Source organism: Oncorhynchus tshawytscha, linkage group LG25, assembly GCF_018296145.1.
Source record: "Oncorhynchus tshawytscha isolate Ot180627B linkage group LG25, Otsh_v2.0, whole genome shotgun sequence".
Taxonomy (NCBI): Eukaryota; Metazoa; Chordata; class Actinopteri; order Salmoniformes; family Salmonidae; genus Oncorhynchus; species Oncorhynchus tshawytscha.
Genome location: NC_056453.1, coordinates 12,190,342 through 12,209,694, shown reverse-complemented (window position 1 = coordinate 12,209,694; position 19,353 = coordinate 12,190,342). Strand labels below are relative to the sequence as shown.

Sequence of the window (19,353 nt, the reverse complement as noted above, 5' to 3'; positions counted from 1 at the left end):
AGTACATTTTTAGCAAGGTTGTGGACTTTCAATATTATTTAGATTTTTTTCCAATACAATTTCGAATTACAATACAATAACAAAACAAAAAACATAGAGCATCATTACAATTATATTTTCTCTGAAGAAACATAAAATAACATTTAAAAACAAACTTTCAATCGTTTGACCCCCTTCCCCCCGAGAACGCGCAGGCGTAAAAAGTTAGTGTTTCTATCTGCACCAGAAAGGGAAGGGGGATTTAAAACCAGGCTGACAAAAATGAGAAGGGTTGGAAATTCTCCATATACACAATCAATTGTTTTATCTAAGTTAGTTAGCTATATGTTTACAATATTTACCCGGTCGCTAGTGCATAGAATTCTGCTTACTAATTTATTAGCTAGCAAGAAAGTTGCTTAACTGTTGGCTACAAAGAAAGCGAACCTGTCTAAATTTGTATTTATAGAGGAATGTCTAGCGTTGAACTATAACGCAATCAATGATTGTTGACACTTTTATCCAATTTAGCTGGCTAGACATTCTGCACGTGACTACTGCTTTTGAAACGTTGGATCACATCAAACAATAATAAAACGGAGATAGCTAGCGTACTATTGAGCTTGTTAGCTAGCTAGCTTCCGTGCTTGTTAGCTAGTTGTTCGACCAGCGTGCACATTACCTCGGTTACTCTGTGGATTCATCTATCAAGATAATTAACTTGACCTCGTGAATTTTGTACAGTGGATCTGTATATATTTGTTTTGGAACCAGCTAGTGGTTGGTTAATGATGGGGCCCCGACATAGTTAGCCATCTGATACAAATCATGGGAGGATGTGTTGGGAGAGAACGCGAGGACACACAGGGCCACGGTTCATCCAGGAGCGGTGGAAGGACACACCGAAAACGTGGAGGTAAGTTAACGAGGATTCGTTTGGTTATCTCGAGTGAGTCGAATACAAACCAAGTTCATTTCATTGCATGGTAAGTGTTTACCAGATCGTGCATTGTAGTGCCATACCCATGTAATTACTAATTCCCCGGTCCAGTGCAATAATACTGTTCAATAGGAGCTTCTCCTTAGGTTCTCAAGTGTAGTGCATACCCAATAGTACCTACCACATGAGTCTTAAAACCCATAAAACCTAGCGGTCAAACAATGAAATGGTTCCAATCGTTTTTCCACCATATATTTTTCCCATAGTGGATTTTTAGAAACGCATAGGTAAAATAAGGACTGTGCTTCTTGTAGGCTTACCCTGGCGTGACGTTTTGCTAACCTTGGCTAACCGTTTTGCTAAAATCTCTCTAGGACAAGGTGACTTGTTAATATATTCAACTGTATTTTACCCCCCCAAGAAAGACAGCCATATTTGCAACTGTTATCATAAAGAACTACAAATGCTATGATGATCTGAACGACACTGCCAAATTGAGGCTGGGATTAACTATCTGTTAGCTACATTTAGTAATTATTAAATTGGCAACATTTCTTTAAATTTACAATTCTGCAAGCTGTCTTTTGCAAGTTTTAAAATCGACACAATGCCTGTTAGCAAAGGTGTTTAGCTAGAGATGACGTGCAGGAGCTTGCAGGCATTTGTAGTCTTGCATGATGTCTACTTTGATGCTAATTTGAATTTTTGAATATGAGAGTAAATATAGCCGAATATATTGATAAGTCACCTTGTCTGAAAGAGTTACATGGTCATCAAAACGCCAGGGAATTTCCCTGTTCCCCTCTCCCCACAGGTGTGATTACTACTTTAGAGCTAGAGGTAGTCACCTCATACAAGTACTTGGGAGTATGGCTTGATGGTACACTGTCCTTCTCTGAGCACATATCAAAGCTGCAGGCTAAAGTTAAATCTAGACTTGGTTTCCTCTATTGTAATCGCTCCTTTTTCACCCCAGCTGCCAAACTAACCCTGATTCAGATAACCATCCTACCCATGCTAGATTATGGAGACATAATTTATAGATTGGCAGGTAAGGGTGCTCTCGAGCGGCTAGATGTTCTTTACCATTCGGCCATCAGATTTGCCACCAATGCTCCTTATAGGAATCATCACTGCACTCTACTCTGTAAACTGGTCATCTCTGTATACCTGTCGCAAGACCCACTGGTTGATGCTTATTTATAAAACCCTCTTAGGCCTCACTCCCCCCTCCCCCTATCTGAGATATCTACTGCAGCCCTCATCCTCCATATACAACACCCGTTCTGCCAGTCACATTCTGTTAAAGGTCCCCAAAGTAATCAGATCCCTGGTTCGCTCCTCATTTCAGTTCGCTGCAGCTAGCGACTGGAACGAGCAGCAACAAACACTCAAACTAGACAGTTTTATCTCTTCATTCAATGACTCAATCATGGACACTCTTACTGACAGTTGTGGCTGCTTTGTGTGATGTATTGTTGTCTCGATCTTCTTGACATTCGTGCTGTTGACTGCGCAATAATGTTTGTACCATGTTTTGTGCTGCTACCATGCTGTGTCGTCATGTGTTGCTGCCTTGCTATGTTGTTGTCTTAGGTGTCTCTTTATGTAGTGTTGTCTCTCTTGTCGGGATGTGTGTTTTGTCCTTTTTTTTTTTTTTTTTAAATCTCAGCCCCCATCCCCGTAGGATGTCTTTTGCCTTTTGGCAGGCCGTCATTGTAAATAAGAATTTGTTCTTAACTGACTTGCCTAGTTAAATAAAGGTTAAATAAATAAATAGCATTGCACCACCTTTGCCCTCAACATCCTCAGTTTGTTCTGCATGGACTGCAAGGTGTCAAATGTTCCAAAGGGATGCTGGCCCATGTTGACACCAATGCTTCCCACAGTTGTGTCAAGTTGGCTGGATGTCCTTTGGGTGGTAGACCATTCTTGATACACACAGGAAACTGTTGAGCTTGAAAATCCCAGCAGCGTTGCAGTTATTGACACACTCAAACTGGTGCGTCTGGCATCTACCATACCCCGTTCAAAGGCACAATCCATGTCTCAAGGCTTAAAAATGTATCTTAAACCGGTCTCCTCCCCTTCATCTACACAGATTTTTGAAGTGGATTTAACGAGTGACATCAATAAAGGATCATAGCGTTCACCTGGTCAGTCTGTCATGGAAGGAGTAGGTGTTCCTAGTATTTTGTACATTCAATGTGCATTGTCAGTCACAGGCTTCATTAGGAAATGTGTTGATGTAACCAAAATAACAATCCAGACATACCCTGGATCAACAGACCAATCCGTAGCACGATGAATCAAATCAAATCAAATTTTATTTGTCATATACACATGGTTAGCAGATGTTAATGCGAGTGTAGCGAAATGCTTGTGCTTCTAGTTCCGACAATGCAGTAAAAATGAGAGCCCGTACTGCAGTATTCAATGTCAGCAGAAAGAACTTTGGCTCGGTGGTGTGCAACCCGTACAAGGCAAGCAGGTACGAGCTCTGGAAATCCTTTAAGGACGCAAAAAGACAATACAAACTCAAACTTGAATCGATGTTCAAATCAAATCAAATTTATTTATATAGCCCTTCGTACATCAGCTGATATCTCAAAGTGCTGTACAGAAACCCAGCCTAAAACCCCAAACAGCAAGCAATGCAGGTGTAGAAGCACGGTGGCTAGGAAAAACTCCCTAGAAAGGCCAAAACCTAGGAAGAAACCTAGAGGAACCAGGCTATGTGGGGTGGCCAGTCCTCTTCTGGCTGTGCCGGGTGGAGATTATAACAGAACATGGCCAAGATGTTCAAATGTTCATAAATGACCAGCATGGTCGAATAATAATAATAAGGCAGAACAGTTGAAACTGGAGCAGCAGCACAGTCAGGTGGAAGTTGAAACTAGAGCAGCAGCATGGCCAGGTGGACTGGGGACAGCAAGTCAACAACTGACTTGCGATGCATGTGGCAAGGACAACAGGCTATCACAGGCTACAAAGGCAAATCCAGCTGTGTGATGCCCACTGACGCCTCCCTCCCAGACGAGCTTAACAAATTCTATGCTCGCTTTAAGGCAGACGATACTGAGCCATCCAGAAAGGCTCTCGCTGTTCCGGATGACCAGGCGCTTTCGCTCTTTGAGGCTGATGTGAGTATTCACGGAATTTCTCACAAAGCCACTGGCTCAGATGGCATCCCTTGCTGCGTCCCCAGCGTGTGTGCTGACAGGCGGGCATCTTCTCATACATCTTCAACCTATACCAGGTTGTAGTCCCCACTCTCTTCAAGGAGACCACAATCATCTCTTTTCCCAAGAAAACCGAGGTGACATGGGCAAATTACTATCGCCCCGCGCATGCACCCTTGTCGTCATGAAGTGCTTCGGGAGGCTGGTCAAATCAAATAACATGTTTGTCACATGCTCCGAATACAACGGGTGTAGACCTTACAGTGAAGTGTTTACTTAACCAACAATGCAGTTTTAAGAAAATACCTAAAGAGCGAGGCTATATACAGGGGGTACCTGTTAGTCGAGGTAATATGTACATGTAGGTAGAGTTATTAAAATGACTGCATAGATAATAACAGGGATGGTCATGGTCAGCATGCCAGGCACACTGGACCCACCCCAATTTGCCTACTGCTTCAACAGATCCACGGAAGATGCCATTTCCATCGCTGTTCACACGGCCCAAACACGTCTGTACAAGATGAACACCTATGTGAGAATGCTGTTCATTGACTACAGTTCAGCATTCAACACTATTGTTCCCTCCAAGGACTTCCTGAAAGGCAGACCACAGGCTGTGAGGATTGGCAACAACACTTCCTTCACGCTGACTCTTAACACATGGGCCCCCCAGGGGGGGTGTCCTCTGCCCTCTCCCGTTCACCCATGACTGCGTGGCTTTGCACGACACCAACTCCCAAGTTTGCTGAAGAAACCATGATTGTCAGCCTGCTAACCAACAACAACAAGTCAGTCTATAGGGAGGAGGTAAGAAAACTGGCATTGTGGGACAGAAACCTCTTCCTCCAATGTCAGCAGAACAAAAGACTTGATTGTTAACTTCAGGAAGCAGAGGAGGGAACTCGCCTCGGTCCACATCAACGGGACTGCAGTAGATTAAGTTTCTCTGCATCTACATCCCAGACCATGGACCAACGCCACCACTCTTGTCAAGAGGGTGTAACAGCGCCTCTACTTCCTAAGGCGGCTGAAGAAATCTGGCATGCCACCCCGGGTCCTCTTCCATATACTACCGCTGCACCATCGAGAGAATCCTGATGGGTTGCATCACAGCCTGGTATGGGAAAGTGCCGTCCACGACTGCAAGGCCCTTCATCGGGTGGTGAAGATTATCCAGTATGTCACTGGGGCTGTGTTTCTACTTGAAACGGTTTTGACTTTCATATAATTTATTCCTATATGGCAGTACTGTATATGTGAAAGGGATACTTCCTAGTCTTGCGGATATGCTTTTCAGCTCTGTTGGTTCAGGGCTGAAATTGACCTACTTCAATGTTGACATTGCAGAGGTGAAAGCAGGCTGTAGGTCTCCAGGCACAGAAATCCACCCTGTATTTAGTAGCATCCGGGGGGGGGGGGCTATGATTGTAACTTATTAATTTGCACCCAAGATCATGCTTTTTAACAGCCTGTAGCAGTGGGCTATTTCTTCATGTCCTGAAAAGTTATGTTCTGTAATGCAACCATGTCTGTACAATGCATTTCACCAACACCCAAGTGTGGCGTTATCTGCCCCATCATAACCTCAACCCATTGAACAACTTTTACAAGCCCCACATGAGGAGCACACCCTGCTTATTGCGTCATGTGGCTGCAATGTGTCTCCAATGCTTTGGCAACACTGATTCACGATGGGTGGCCAGAGGAGATGCTCTCATCCGCACACCTGCAAATGGGCCGTAAACATTTCTGAACTATTTGCTGGATTGTGTTGCTAAATCAGTTAACTGGTAATCAAGACTACACATTAGCCTAGTCTATAGACTTTTTCCAAAGGCCTAGTCTAGGCTACAGTGCCTTCAGAAAGTATTCATACCTCTTAAGTTGTTCCACATTTTGTTGTTACAGCCTGAATTCAGAATGGATTAAATGTGTTTTTTTACCTCGCCCATCTACACACAATACCCCATAATAACAAAGTGAAAACACGATTGAAATATCTCATTCACACCCCGGAGTCAATACATGTTAGAATCACCTTTGGCAGCGGTTACAGCCGTGCGTCGTTCTGGGTAAGTCTAAGAGCTTTGCACACCTGGATTGTGTAGTATCTTATAAGTTCTTCAAGGGCTGTCAAATTGGTTGTTTATCATTGCTAGGCAACCATTTTTCCAGTCTTGCCATATATTTTCAAGCAGATTTGAAGTCCAAACTGTAACTCGGCCACTCAGGAACATTCCCCGTCTTCTGGGTAAGCAACTCGTGTAGATTTGTCCTTGTGTTTTAGTTTATTATCCTGCAGAAATCTCCCAGTGTGTGATGGAAAGCAGACTGAACACGGTTTTCCTCTAGGATTTTTCATGTGCTTAGCTTTCTCTTTTTTTTATCCTGGGAAAAACTCCATTCCTTAACGATTACAAGCATACCCATAACTAATGTTCCCTCAGAAAAAAATTCTGCACTGAGCAAATTTCAGGTCTGCTGAGTGCAGAATTCTGTGCAACTTCAGGCGTGTGTTTACTGTGAACGCTAAGACTGTACCCACTCTAAGTTACACTTTTAACAGTGGCCAAGTAGGATACTGTGGCTATTTGATCATAATGTTGGCCTTCCAGGGTGGCTTACCATCAAAAACAATGGAGAAAAAATGCATCTCGTGACATTTTAATATGGAAATGTTCTATCACTATGCTGTTCTATCACTCAGGCAACAGTACCAGTAAATGTGTGGTATTCAATGTAGGCCTACATTCCATGAGACTACAGAGAAAAAAACGAGAGAGAAAAACATGCAGGGCCTGACAATCTGTGTATCCACGTGTCCTTCAGACAAGGTGACTGAAAATGTTGAATGCAAGAAATCATTTTACAAAGGAAAATGCATTATTCCCTTACCCCATTATTAGACAATCAGAAAAATTGTGCTACCCTCTGCCTATTGGCCACTTACCTAATTCAAGACCGTCTCAAAATACACTGCCCCTTTAAGACATAGAAAAAAGCTCTTTACCTGACTTGCTTTTCAAAGAGCTAGAAATGCACACATTTTGTGCTCTTGTAGGAAGCAACCACTGCCCCATTGTTAACTAGAAATGAGCTAGAACTGGGATAATAACTCACTAACTAGCAAAGAAAATTATCAAATGTGCACAGGTTGCTACATGCGTCTGTCAAAACATGTGCATGAACTCACAACCACTCATGCTGTAAACACAGTCCAGTTCAAATTGAATTGCACAGATCCATATATAGCGATGGCTATTTGCATATAGGCCTACTGCAGCTCTGATTGGTTATGGCATACCGGTCTGTGTAGAGTACAGGCCTGATTTATGCCTGTCAATGCAATAGAATCCTAATCCAATGCGCTCTGTCTACAATAATCTCTTACACCGTTAGTTTAGAATACTATTACAAAGTTCATTTTTGTTTTTCGGTATGTTACATTGAAAGTGGCTAATATTGCATTGTCTCTTGCACAATTCCCACAGTAGAGCGAAATGTTAATGGTGGTAACTAAAGGGGAAAACTCTAAGTTGAGTTGTTCAGCCGGGTGCTTCTCTGCGCTGGTTAATATTTCTTCTGGATGGCAGTCTGAGGGGAGAAGCACACGTACGCAACTTCAAAGCAACATTGCCCAGAACAATGTGCAGCCACCACCATGCTTGAAAATATGGCAAGTAGTACTCGGTAATGTATTGGATTTGCCCCAAACATAACACTTTGTATTCAAGGACAAAGTTTAATTGCTTTGCCACACTTTTTTGCAGTATACTTTAGTGCCTTGTTGCAAACAGGATGCATGTTTTGGAATATTTATTCAAATTCTGTACAGGCTTCCTTTTCACTCTGTCAATTAGCTTAGTATTGTGGTGTAACTACAATGCTGTTGCGCCATCTTCCCTTTCCTCCTATCACAGCCATTCAACTTGTGGCTTGTTAAGCACATTTACTCCTGAACTTGTTTATGCTTGCCATAATACTTATTGACTCCACTTTGACATGTGTAGCCCAGTGACCAAAATCTTAAATTTGATCCATGTTAAATTCAGGATGTAGCACAACAAAATGTGGGGAAAGTCAAGGGGCGTAAATACTTTCTGAAGGCTCTGTATATGATGACTGGTAAGTCTTCCGGTCTTTTTTTCCAAGACTTATTAGCCTGTATGTTGAGTTGAACATGTATCGTGTCCCTTACGTCATCATAGTGTTACACACACAGCTGTGTGTCTTGGTCCTGTGTGCTGCCTAATCCAACAGCTCTTGTAGACTTGTCCACCACCCTGCCTGAGTGCTAGTAGGAAGACCCAACGTTACACGCCCTACAAATCCTACAGCGTGTCCCCCCCTAGATTTAGTTACTCCTTGTAAGCTGCCTGCACTATAAATAATTTGTTTGGAGGAAAGGCAACCTTTTAGATACTTGGCAACTGTCTTTGTTGCCCCTCCTTGATGCCCTTAGTTTGCCTACTTGACAATGAAGACCAGCAAGACCTCTAGCTGGTCATTTTAGGACCACAATCATCGGCTCCATATTCTCCTTTCTTTGAACCTGTTTAAATGCTCGCTCGGGTGCAAGCTAACCTGGCTTAGGCCTATTTAGTACCTGCGGCAGTCTGTGCCGAAGCCACGCTTCGGTGCCGACTAAAACCCAGCTGCTCAGTTTGGCACAATGTCCTGGGAGACTGGGGACCCTCCTCTCTCTGCCATTCTGAGAGCCACTTGTCTGCCGGAGTCCAATTAAGCCGTCTCTCCTTTAGGTTATGTGTTACAGACCGAGACAGGATGCACTTTAGAAGCTCTGTATGCTGGGCTAGCCTGGTGCTGAAAAGTGTTTTCCTGGCAGGGCTGCTCCGCGAGGTGTGCAGTGCTAATCCAATGCTAAGCACGGCTAATGTTTCAGATGTACATGTGCAGTACTGTCTGCATGCCCTAATTATAAACATTGATAGGGTGGGTGTGTGTTTGGGGGGGGCAGCAATGTAGAGAGAGATTCTCCAGACGGGCAGGCCCAAACACTCCGTAAATATCTTGTTAACTGTTGTATCAGTGCCAAGCGAGACGTTTGGGGAATAGGAATGCACAACTCCCATACTTTGTGTACCCGGTGCAACGACGAGGGTGCCAAGCAATATCTGGACCGGGAATGGCACAGAAAGGGAAATATTCAGGCATTCAACTCCACTGTATGCTCGGAATGCCTCCTTTGCTCTCGCATGCAAATGTGCAGAGTTTAGATCACTCAGTTTTTTTTCACCTTTTATTTAACCAGGTAGGCTAGCTGAGAACAAGCTCTCATTTACAACTGTGACCTGGCCAAGAATAAAGCAAAGCAGTGCGACACATGCAACAACACAGAGTTACACATGGAGTAAAACAAACATACAGTAGAAAAAGTCTATACAGTGTGTGCAAATGAGGTAGGATAAGGGAGGTAAGGCAATAAATAGGCCATGGCGGCGAAGTAAATTACAATATAGCAATTTAACACTGGAATGATGTTTTATGGCTCACCTTTCTGCCCTGGTTCTGGCAAAGAGGGGAGGACTTTGTTATTATGTTGATGAGGAATGGATTATAGGTGTATTAGTCCTCATGGAATATCTACCGCTGCCACGGCAGCCTGTGGCATAGCCAGAGCAATGTCATGTCTATCAGCTTCCCGAGTATCTTTTGTAGGGCAGTTTTAAGGACTCTAGCCTTTTCATGTGTCTGGTACTATGACCTTATTTTACGGAGGCTATTGAATATCCTATTATAATGTCATGCTATACCAGGCATTGACACCACATTTTTTGCTCTCTTTCCACATGGTAAAGCCCCCTCAAACATTATTTTACTAGGTTATTATTCACCTTGCATCGAAAATCAAAAGGTTTTTGTATAAATATGAATGGCTTTATCAAATCAATGGCTGCCGGTATTGAAGTCTTGTTACCTTTCTACTGTGTAGTCCGTTCTACTTGAAAATGTGTTATAGAAAGTGCTTGTTTATAGAAAGTACATGTTTATTACGTGGATTCCTTGGACATGCCTCGGATGTAACTTTGAGAGTTGTTCAAATCAAATTGTATTTGTCACATACACATGGTTAGCAGATGTTAATGCGAGTGTAGCGAAATGCTTGTGCTTCTAGTTCCGGCCACGCAGTAATATCTAACAAGTAATAAAACCTAACAATTTCACAACTACCTTATACACACAAGTGTAAAGGAATGAATAAGAATATGTACATAAAAATATATGAATGAGTGGTGCCCAAACGACATAGGCAAGATGCAGTAGATGCATATGAGATGAGTAATGTAGGGTATGTAAGCATTATATTAAGTAATCAAATTCATCACTAGCCACATCAATTTTTCCATTATAAAAGTGGCTAGAGTTGAGTCAGTATGTTGGCAGCAGCCACTCAATGTTAGTGATGGCTGTTTAACAGTCTGATGGTCTTGAGATAGAAGCTGTTTTTCAGTCTCTCGGTCCCCGCGTTGATGCACCTGTACTGACCTCGTCATCTGGGTGATAGCGGGGTGAACAGACAGTGGCTCGGGTGGTTGTTGTCCTTGATGATCTTTTTGGCCTGCCTGTGACATCGGGTGGTGTAGGTGTCCTGGAGGGCAGGTAGTTTGCACCCGGTGATGCGTTGTGCAGACCTCACTACCCTCTGGAGAGCCTTATGGTTATGGGTGGAGCAGCTGCCGTACCAGGCGGTGATGCAGCCCGACAGGATGCTCTCGATTGTGCATCTGTAGAAGTTTGTGAGTGCTTTTGGTGACAAACTGAATTTCTTCAGCCTCCTGAGGTTGAAGAGGCGCTGCTGCGCATTCTTCACCACGCTGTCTGTGTGGGTGGACCCTTTCAGTTTGTCCGTGATGTGTACGCCAAGGAACTTAAAACTTTCCACCTTCTTCACTACTGTCCCATCGATGTGGATAGGGGGGCTGCTCCCTCTGCTGTTTTCCTGAAGTCCACAATCATCTCGTTTTGTTGACGTTGAGTGTGAGGTTATTTTCCTGACACCACACTCCGAGGGCCCTCACCTCCTCCCTGTAGGCCGTCTCGTCGTTGTTGGTAATCAAGCCCACCACTGTAGTGTCGTCTGCAAACTTGATGATTGAGTTGGAGGCGTGCATGGCCACGCAGTCGTGGGTGAACAGGGAGTACAGGACAGGGCTGAGAACGCACCCTTGTGGGGACCCAGTGTTGAGGATCAGCGGGCTGGAGATGTTGTTACCTACCCTCACCACCTGGGGGCGGCCCGTCAGGAAGTCCAGGATCCAGTTACACAGGGCGGAGTCGAGACCCAGGGTCTCGAGGTTAATGACGAGTTTGGAGGGTACTATGGTGTTAAATGCTGAGCTGTAGCCAATGAACAGCATTCTTACATAGGTATTCCTCTTGTCCAGATGGGTTAGGGCAGTGTGCAGTGTAATGGTGATTGCGTCGTCTGTGGACCTATTGCAGCGGTAAGCAAATTGGAGTGGGTCTAGGGTGTCAGGTAGTGTGGAGGTGATATGGTCCTTGACTAGTCTCTCAAAGCACTTGATGACAGAAGTGAGTGCTACAGGGCAGTAGTCATTTAGCTCAGTTACCTTAGCTTTTTTGGGAACAGGAACAATGGTGGCACTCTTGAAGCATGTGGGGACAGCAGACTGGGTTTAGGATTGATTGAATATGACTGTAAACACACCAGCAGCTGCATGCTCTGAGGACTCGGCCGGGGATGCCGTCTGGGCCTGCAGCCTTGCGAGGGTTAACACGTTTAAATGTTTTACTCACGTTGGCTACAGTGAAGGAGAGTCATTTTATGTTTACACTGAAAGTTTTTCCCACCCCAAATTTTGTTGTTGAATTTACATGCTTTCAATAGCAGAAAAATCTGGTTACACAATACAGTTAGGCAAAAACTGCTTCTCCAATAGAAATCCCAGCTCACACTTGTAGGCGACGTCATGGCAACGTTAGCTAGCTAAACTCACACATGTTGAAAACAATGATGTGCAACTTAACCACAGAGATTGTAAACTCAGAGGGGCAGCATCACCAGACTTCCGGGAACTCTTGCAAAACATACCAAGCAGACCAGACCAGGCCTGGGTTTGGGGTTTGAGAAGTCAGAGAGAAGTGATATTCTTCCTAAAGGCACAACCTGGATTTGAGCCAATGTCTTAAGTACATGTTATTACTCCGACCTTGTGAAAGTGACAAACTGGCACGTTGTTTTGGTCAAAAACAACTTTATATCAAAGGATTGCCTCTGATTTGACGGCCTGTACCGTTAGACCTGATGACGTGTTTCTGCGCATGAGTTTAGCTAGCTAACGTTGCCATGGCATCAACTTAAATGACTAAAACACATACTGTAGAAAAGATCATCTATATATTTTTATTCTAATATTTGAGAATTAACATGCTGATTAGACTGGGCACGCGAGTGCGCCATGGCACGTATTGTGATTTTGTCCAGCCACACCAGACGCCATCAGGACACGCAGGTTGAAATATCAAAGCAAACTCTGAACCAACTATATTAATTTGGGACAGGTTGAAATGCATGAAACCACTCATGGCAATTTAGCTAACTAGCTTTCTCTTGGTAGCTAATTTGTCCTGGGATATAAACATTGGGCTGTTATTTTACCTGAAATGCACAAGGTCCTCTACTCTGACAATTAATCCACAGATAAAAAGGTAAACCTTGTTAGTTTCTAGTAATCTCTCCTCCTTCACTCTTCTTTTTCTGTGGACTTTATGGCGGTTGGCAACCAACTTTTTAAGGTGCATTACCACCACAAACTGGACTGGTGTGTGGACCTCAGTTCAGCTTTCAATCACCCGCATGGATATATGCTCCTAAAAACCAATGAGGAGATGGGAGAGGTGGGACTTGCAGCGCGTCAAGCATCAAAAATAGAACCAACTTCTATTTTAGTGCCCAGGCGCTCGTTGACGCGTGTGAGCGGTTTGGATGAAATTATTGACTAACAATATATGTGTCAATTTATTTGGAACTCCCGCGAAGTAACGCGAGAGGTGTGGTGAGCATGTTACAATCACCAAAATAAAAGCTAGACAGTCAAGGTGAATAGATTGTTTAAGCAAACAACACTGCATTAGCCATGGCAAAATGCATAGAATTTGAGGATTTTTCTTTTTTCTTAGCTCGTTGGGGAAATTTGTGGAAATGCTAGAAATTGGCTTTAAAAATTCAATCGTTTTCTCTACGCTGCCAAGATGTGCTGTGTGAACATTTAGCCGTGCCCCCTGCCATGCCCACCACCTAAGCCACTTTTGATTCAGAACGAACCCTGGTAATGTATAGGCTATAATGGGTATCGGCACTAGGGTTGGGCACGGCTAAATGTTTCATATTGTTCCTGTACCATATCGGGGTATATGGTATTACCGTCAGTGCACACAAGGACCCCTCCCACCCAATGTACAGTGGGGCAAAAAAGTATTTAGTCAGCCACCAATTCTGCAAGTTCTCCCACTTAAAAAGATGAGAGGCCTGTAATTTTCGTCATAGGTACACTTCAACTATGACAGACAAAATGAGAAATAAAATCCAGAAAATCACATTGTAGGATTTTTAATGAATTTATTTGCAAATTATGGTGGAAAATAAACTTTTGTTTTTGACCAAATACTTATCTCAATACTTTGTTACATACCCTTTGTTGGCAATGACGGAGGTCAAATGTTTTCTGTAAGTCTTCACAAGGTTTTCACACACTGTTGCTGGTATTTTGGCCCATTCCTCCATGCAGATCTCCTCTAGAGCAGTGATGTTTTGGGGTTGTTGCTGGGCAACACGGACTTTCAACTCCCTCCAAAGATTTTCTATGGGGTTGAGATCTGGAGACTGGCTAGGCCACTCCAGGACCGTGAAATACTTCTTACGAAGCCACTCCTTCGCTGCCCGGGCGATGTGTTTGGGATCATTGTCATGCTGAAAGACCCAGCCACGTTTCATCTTCAATGCCCTTGCTGATGGAAGGACGTTTTCACTCAAAATCTCACGATACATGGCCCCATTCATTCTTTCCTTTACACGGATCAGTCGTCCTGGTCCCTTTTGCTTTGGGGCGGTTTTTCTGCATGATGTTTCCACCCCCATGCTTCAGAGTATGTATGGTGTTCTTTGGATGCAACTCAGCATTCTTTGTCCTCCAAACACGACGAGTTGAGTTTTCGCCAAAAAGTTCTATTTTGGTTTCATCTGACCATATGACATTCTCCCAATCTTCTTCTGGATCATCCAAATGCTCTCTAGCAAACTTCAGATGGGCCTGGACATGTACTGGCTTAAGCAGGGGGACACGTCTGGCACTGCAGGATTTGAGTCCCTGGCGGCGTAGTGTGTTACTGATGGTAGGCTTTGTTACTTTGGTCCCAGCTCTCTGCAGGTCATTCACTAGGTCCCCCCGTGTGGTTCTGGGATTTTTGCTCACCGTTCTTGTGATCATTTTGACCCCACAGGGTGAGATCTGGAGCCCCAGATCGAGGGAGATTATCAGTGGTCTTGTATGTCTTCCATTTCCTAATAATTGCTCCCACAGTTGATTTCTTCAAACCAAGCTGCTTACCTATTGCAGATCCAGTCTTCCCAGCCTGGTGCAGGTCTACAATTTTGTTTCTGGTGTCCTTTGACAGCTCTTTGGTCTTGGCCATAGTGGAGTTTGGAGTGTGACTGTTTGAGGTTGTGGACAGGTGTCTTTTATACTGATAACAAGTTCAAACAGGTGCCATTAATACAGGTAACGTGTGGAGGACAGAGGAGCCTCTTATTAAAGAAGAAGTTACAGGTCTGTGAGAGCCAGAATCTTGCTTGTTTGTAGGTGACCAAATACTTATTTTCCACCATAATTTGCAAATAAATTAATGAAAAATCCTACAATGTGATTTTCTGGATTTTTTTCTTCTCCTTTCGTCTGTCATAGTTGAGGTGTACCTATGATGAAAATTACAGGCCTCATCTTTTTAAGTGGGAGAACTTGCACAATTGGTGGCTGACTAAATACTTTTTTGCTGTATATTACCTAGGTATGTGACTAAAACCGTACTTGTTTCAATGCAAGCTGTGTAACAATATTGTGGCACATAGTCTTTAGGTTGATACTACAAAAAAACATCTGATTCTTCCCTGCAGGTCGCAATGAGCCCCTCAAGAAGGACAAGCCCAAGTGGAAGAGTGACTACCCCATGACGGAGGGCCAGCTCCGCAGTAAGAGGGATGAGTTCTGGGACACGGCGCCGGCCTTCGAGGGACGCAAGGAGATATGGGACGCCCTGAAGGCGGCCACTGTGGCCCTGGAGTGCAACGACCACGAGCTGGCCCAGGCCATAGTGGATGGAGCCAGCATCACACTGCCTCACGGTGAGGACCACAGACAGACGAGACCTGGTTCATGCCATGGTGATGGAGCCAGCATTACACTGCAGAACTGTGTTATGGGGGAAGCTATCATCCCCGGGGGCACATTATGAAACCTGAATAGGCTGTCGGTACATTTGGTTTGGAACAATGACGATATTACACCATGCTCTGATTGGACAACTATTAACCTGATAATAAAATCTGTTTCTTTGATTCATGCCTGAGTCAAGACAACTGTCTGTGCAGTTGTGAAATAACACATTTAACAACCCAAACATGTTTTTCCTTTGTGTGTTCCAGGGTCCCTAACGGAGTGTTATGACGAGCTAGGTAGCTGCTACCAGCTGCCCGTTTACTGCCTGGCCCCTCCGGTCAACCTGATCTCTGAGCGCAGCGACGAGGACCCCAGTGACAACCCCGAGCCCACCGCTGCCCCCAAGAAGGAGTTCCAGCTCAAGGTGCGCCTCTCCACGGGCAAGGACCTGCGCCTCAGCGCCAGCATGGCCGACCCCATCGGGCAGCTGAAGAAGCAGCTGCAGGCCCAGGAGGACATCGACACGGCCCACCAGCGCTGGTTCTTCTCGGGCAAGCTGCTCACGGACAAGACCCGCCTGCAGGACACCAAGATCCAGAAGGACTTTGTCATCCAGGTCATCGTCAACCCGCAAGCCCCCATTAACTAGGTCCCAGGTGAGTAGGGGTGAAGAGGAGGGGTGATGGAGAGACCGGACTGGATACGAGGAACCCCGGATAATGGCTTTACCACTGCTCTTTAAAACGGAGAGGTGATCTGGGGAATTATAAGAGATGAATAACAGAAGGGAGAGACTCCAAAGTGCTGCTTTTCAATGTCTACCATTAAAGAGTGTGATATATTTTTGAATGTGTGACTTCACTGTGGGAGGTTTGGTCGATTTGATTGATCTAGCCAGACCAGACCACTCACTCTGAGAAGGGTGTTCTGTGTCACTCACCACACTAACTCTGGAGTCACACTGTCCACTGAGACCTCTACCCTCCTCCCCCTGCAAAAATGACCCAAATCACAGCAGAATTGCCCCCCACCCCAGATGTGAGACACTGCAGGTGTGAACTGCATGGCATTTGCAAGGGGTCTGCGTCTGCACTAACGGTAACTAAGTGCCAATATAAATCGCAGAGTAATTTGGATCGGTTGTAAAGCACACCCCATCATAGATTCCTACCTTGATCCACCCTCAAGTGAAATACAAACTATTTTTCTCATTCGAATTCTTTTAATAAGCTTTTTTTGCACACTTGATTATATTTGCGTAGTAGTTTGTGTGCCTTCAAGGAAGAAAACAAAACAAAATCTTAGGGGGAAAACTCTAGTTTTACTGCTAAAGCCTTCTTTCTCTAGAATCAGGAATAATCTTTTCATAGATCTATAAAAAAAAATCCTAAGTATACTGCTGCCTCTTCCGATCGTTTGTCTTGTCAGTTGTTGAAGTTCAAATTTACTGTGGTGTTTTCATGGCTGTTTTCCACATGTTGTCCCCCTCACCTATTTTTTTGTTGTTGTATGTACTGTAACGTGACTATGATTAGAGCCCAGCCCTCATGCTGTGCCACATAACAATCCTGAGGTGAAATGTAAAGCTATAGTGAAGATGATTGGAGTATGCCTCTGTTTTTAATATACACCGAGTGTACAAAACATTAGGAACACCTTCCTAATATTTAGTTGCACCCCCCCTTTGCAGCCTAAATTCGTCGGGGCATGTCCTCTACAAGTTGTTCAAAGTGTTCCACAGGGATGCTGGCCCATGTTGACTCCAATGCTTCCCACAGTTGTGTCAAATTGTCTGAATGTCCTCTGGGTGGTAGAACATTCTTGATACACACAGGAAACTGTTGAGCGTGGAAAAACCTAGCCAGCGTCGCAGTTCTTGACACACTCAAACCGGAGCGCCTGGCACCTACTACCATACCCCGTTCAAAGGCGCTTAAAATCTTTTGTCTTGTACATTCACCTTCTGAATGGCACGCATACACAATCCATGTCTCATTTGTCTCGAGGCTTAAGAAAAAAATCCTTCTTTTAACCAGTCTCCTCCCTTTTCATCTACACTGACGTTGAAGTGGATTTAACAAGTGACGTCAATACGGGATCATAGCGTTCACCTGGTCAGTCTCACGGAAACAGCAGGTGTTCCCGACGTCTTGTACACTCATGGAATTGTACAACATGCGCTTGCCTTTCTCAGGTGGCACCTCACTGCCCCTGAGGTGCTCCTTTATCCTTCACATTGGCCTTTTTGCTTTTCCACCTCTCTCTCCCTCTAAGCACTTTGCCTCCCCCCATAACCCGAGGCTTCACCAGACGGACCTATATTCCTCACGAGCAGGGTGGTCAAGCTAATTTTGGATCCCCTTGTATCCGGCTGTCGATGCGGATTCTGAGCCCCAGCCAGCCGACCCAGCCAGCCGACCCAGCGTAAAGTTAGCTGACCAGAGCTTAGTCCATTCAGCACGCAGACCGTAATCCATCCCCTTCCTCCCACACAAACAAAAGCCAGGCCAAGCTGACTCTCTGAGCAGTAGCTGCCCCAATATGCCTCTGAGCCTGGGCTGCCATGGGGATGGCAAGAGGGTAGGAGTTGTTTCCCTTAACCACCAGACCCCCAATCCTAACCTTAACTATCTGACCCTGTATGAGGGGTTAGTAGTATCTTCTCTTTTAACTGCTCTGTAGGGATGATAGAGGGGCGAGGGTGTCTTTGCAGGAGGGTTCCCGACAAACTGCTGCTACTCACTCATTTGACTGCCGGCCAGATCGCGAAGAAGCAAACCAGACGGTAGTGAAGTTCAATTCCCCTCGAGCCTTAAATGTGGCCTAAAAAAACAACAACCTAGAACACCGTACTTGTTGGTGGACGGTTAAGCTGGAGATGGAAAGACCTGTACTTTAGGTTTTTATTTTTTTTGTCTGCGTAGGCATCATTTGAACTTCATCCATTTTTAGCTTCAACAGTTGATTCATACTGTGCTGGGAATGTATTGAACATTTTATGCAAACTTGAATAAGCATTTCTCTCAACTTACAATGTATTTATGTGCAATACAGACTAGACCTTGATTCTTCCCATATTTCATGTGTACCGTAGCATTAGCTATGACTATTGTAAAAGTTCTCAAACGCAGAACTTCACGTAGGAGCCTGCTATGTTCAGATTGCTTTGTCATTGAACAATCAACTTTCTTTGACCTTGTCCAGAGTTTCATGTTGCTTTTGTCTCTGTTTTGAAATGTTGTCCTTTCTAGAAAAGTGTTTTCAAGTAGCAACATCTTTCTTTTAATGGCATGACCTCACTATGATAATCATGTACTTTCTGTGAATTGGCTCGGCCTCTGAGGTTAGAACATCATTTGGGGCGCATAAGACCTACCTTTGCAATAGAGCCTCTTTTGTAAAAAAAAAAATAATGAATCTCGGCCCATGTTCTGTTAGCTGGGTCGTTACACTTTTCTCAGAATGTGTCTCAAATGTTGGCTTCAACTATGGTAATTTTGTAGTCGTATGAGAGCTGTAACAAGATACGCCGGTTTAACATCAGGTACAAATCCCTACGCGAGACGGCATAAAAATATAAACCTCACTGTAATCAATGTGAGGGATCTGCTCGATATTGCCAGTAAGGACAAATCTGATACCGCAGAGCATTGACATCACACAAGGGCCGCGGTTCGATCCAGGCCAGGGGAGCAGAAGGGAGCGGAATAAAGAGACTTCTTTGGGGGTTTTTTTCTGAGACCTGTGAACCTCCCATCACTGCAGTTGGACATTTTCAACAACTGTCTAGGAATATGATCCCTAATGCAGACAATTAATCAGACACTATGTTTTC

The 19,353-nt window shown here is 44.3% G+C and overlaps 1 protein-coding gene across 1 annotated transcript; it reads left to right on the top strand.

Moving 5' to 3' along the window:
• Positions 1-179: 179 nt before the first annotated feature.
• Positions 180-17,445, top strand: LOC112224230 (ubiquitin domain-containing protein 1). The gene is made up of 3 exons (XM_024387650.2): positions 180-895; positions 15,257-15,484; positions 15,785-17,445. The coding sequence occupies exons 1-3, from the start codon at positions 808-810 to the stop codon at positions 16,165-16,167; spliced, it is 699 nt and encodes a 232-aa protein (XP_024243418.1). The 5' UTR covers positions 180-807; the 3' UTR covers positions 16,168-17,445.
• The last annotated feature ends 1,908 nt before the right edge of the window (positions 17,446-19,353 follow it).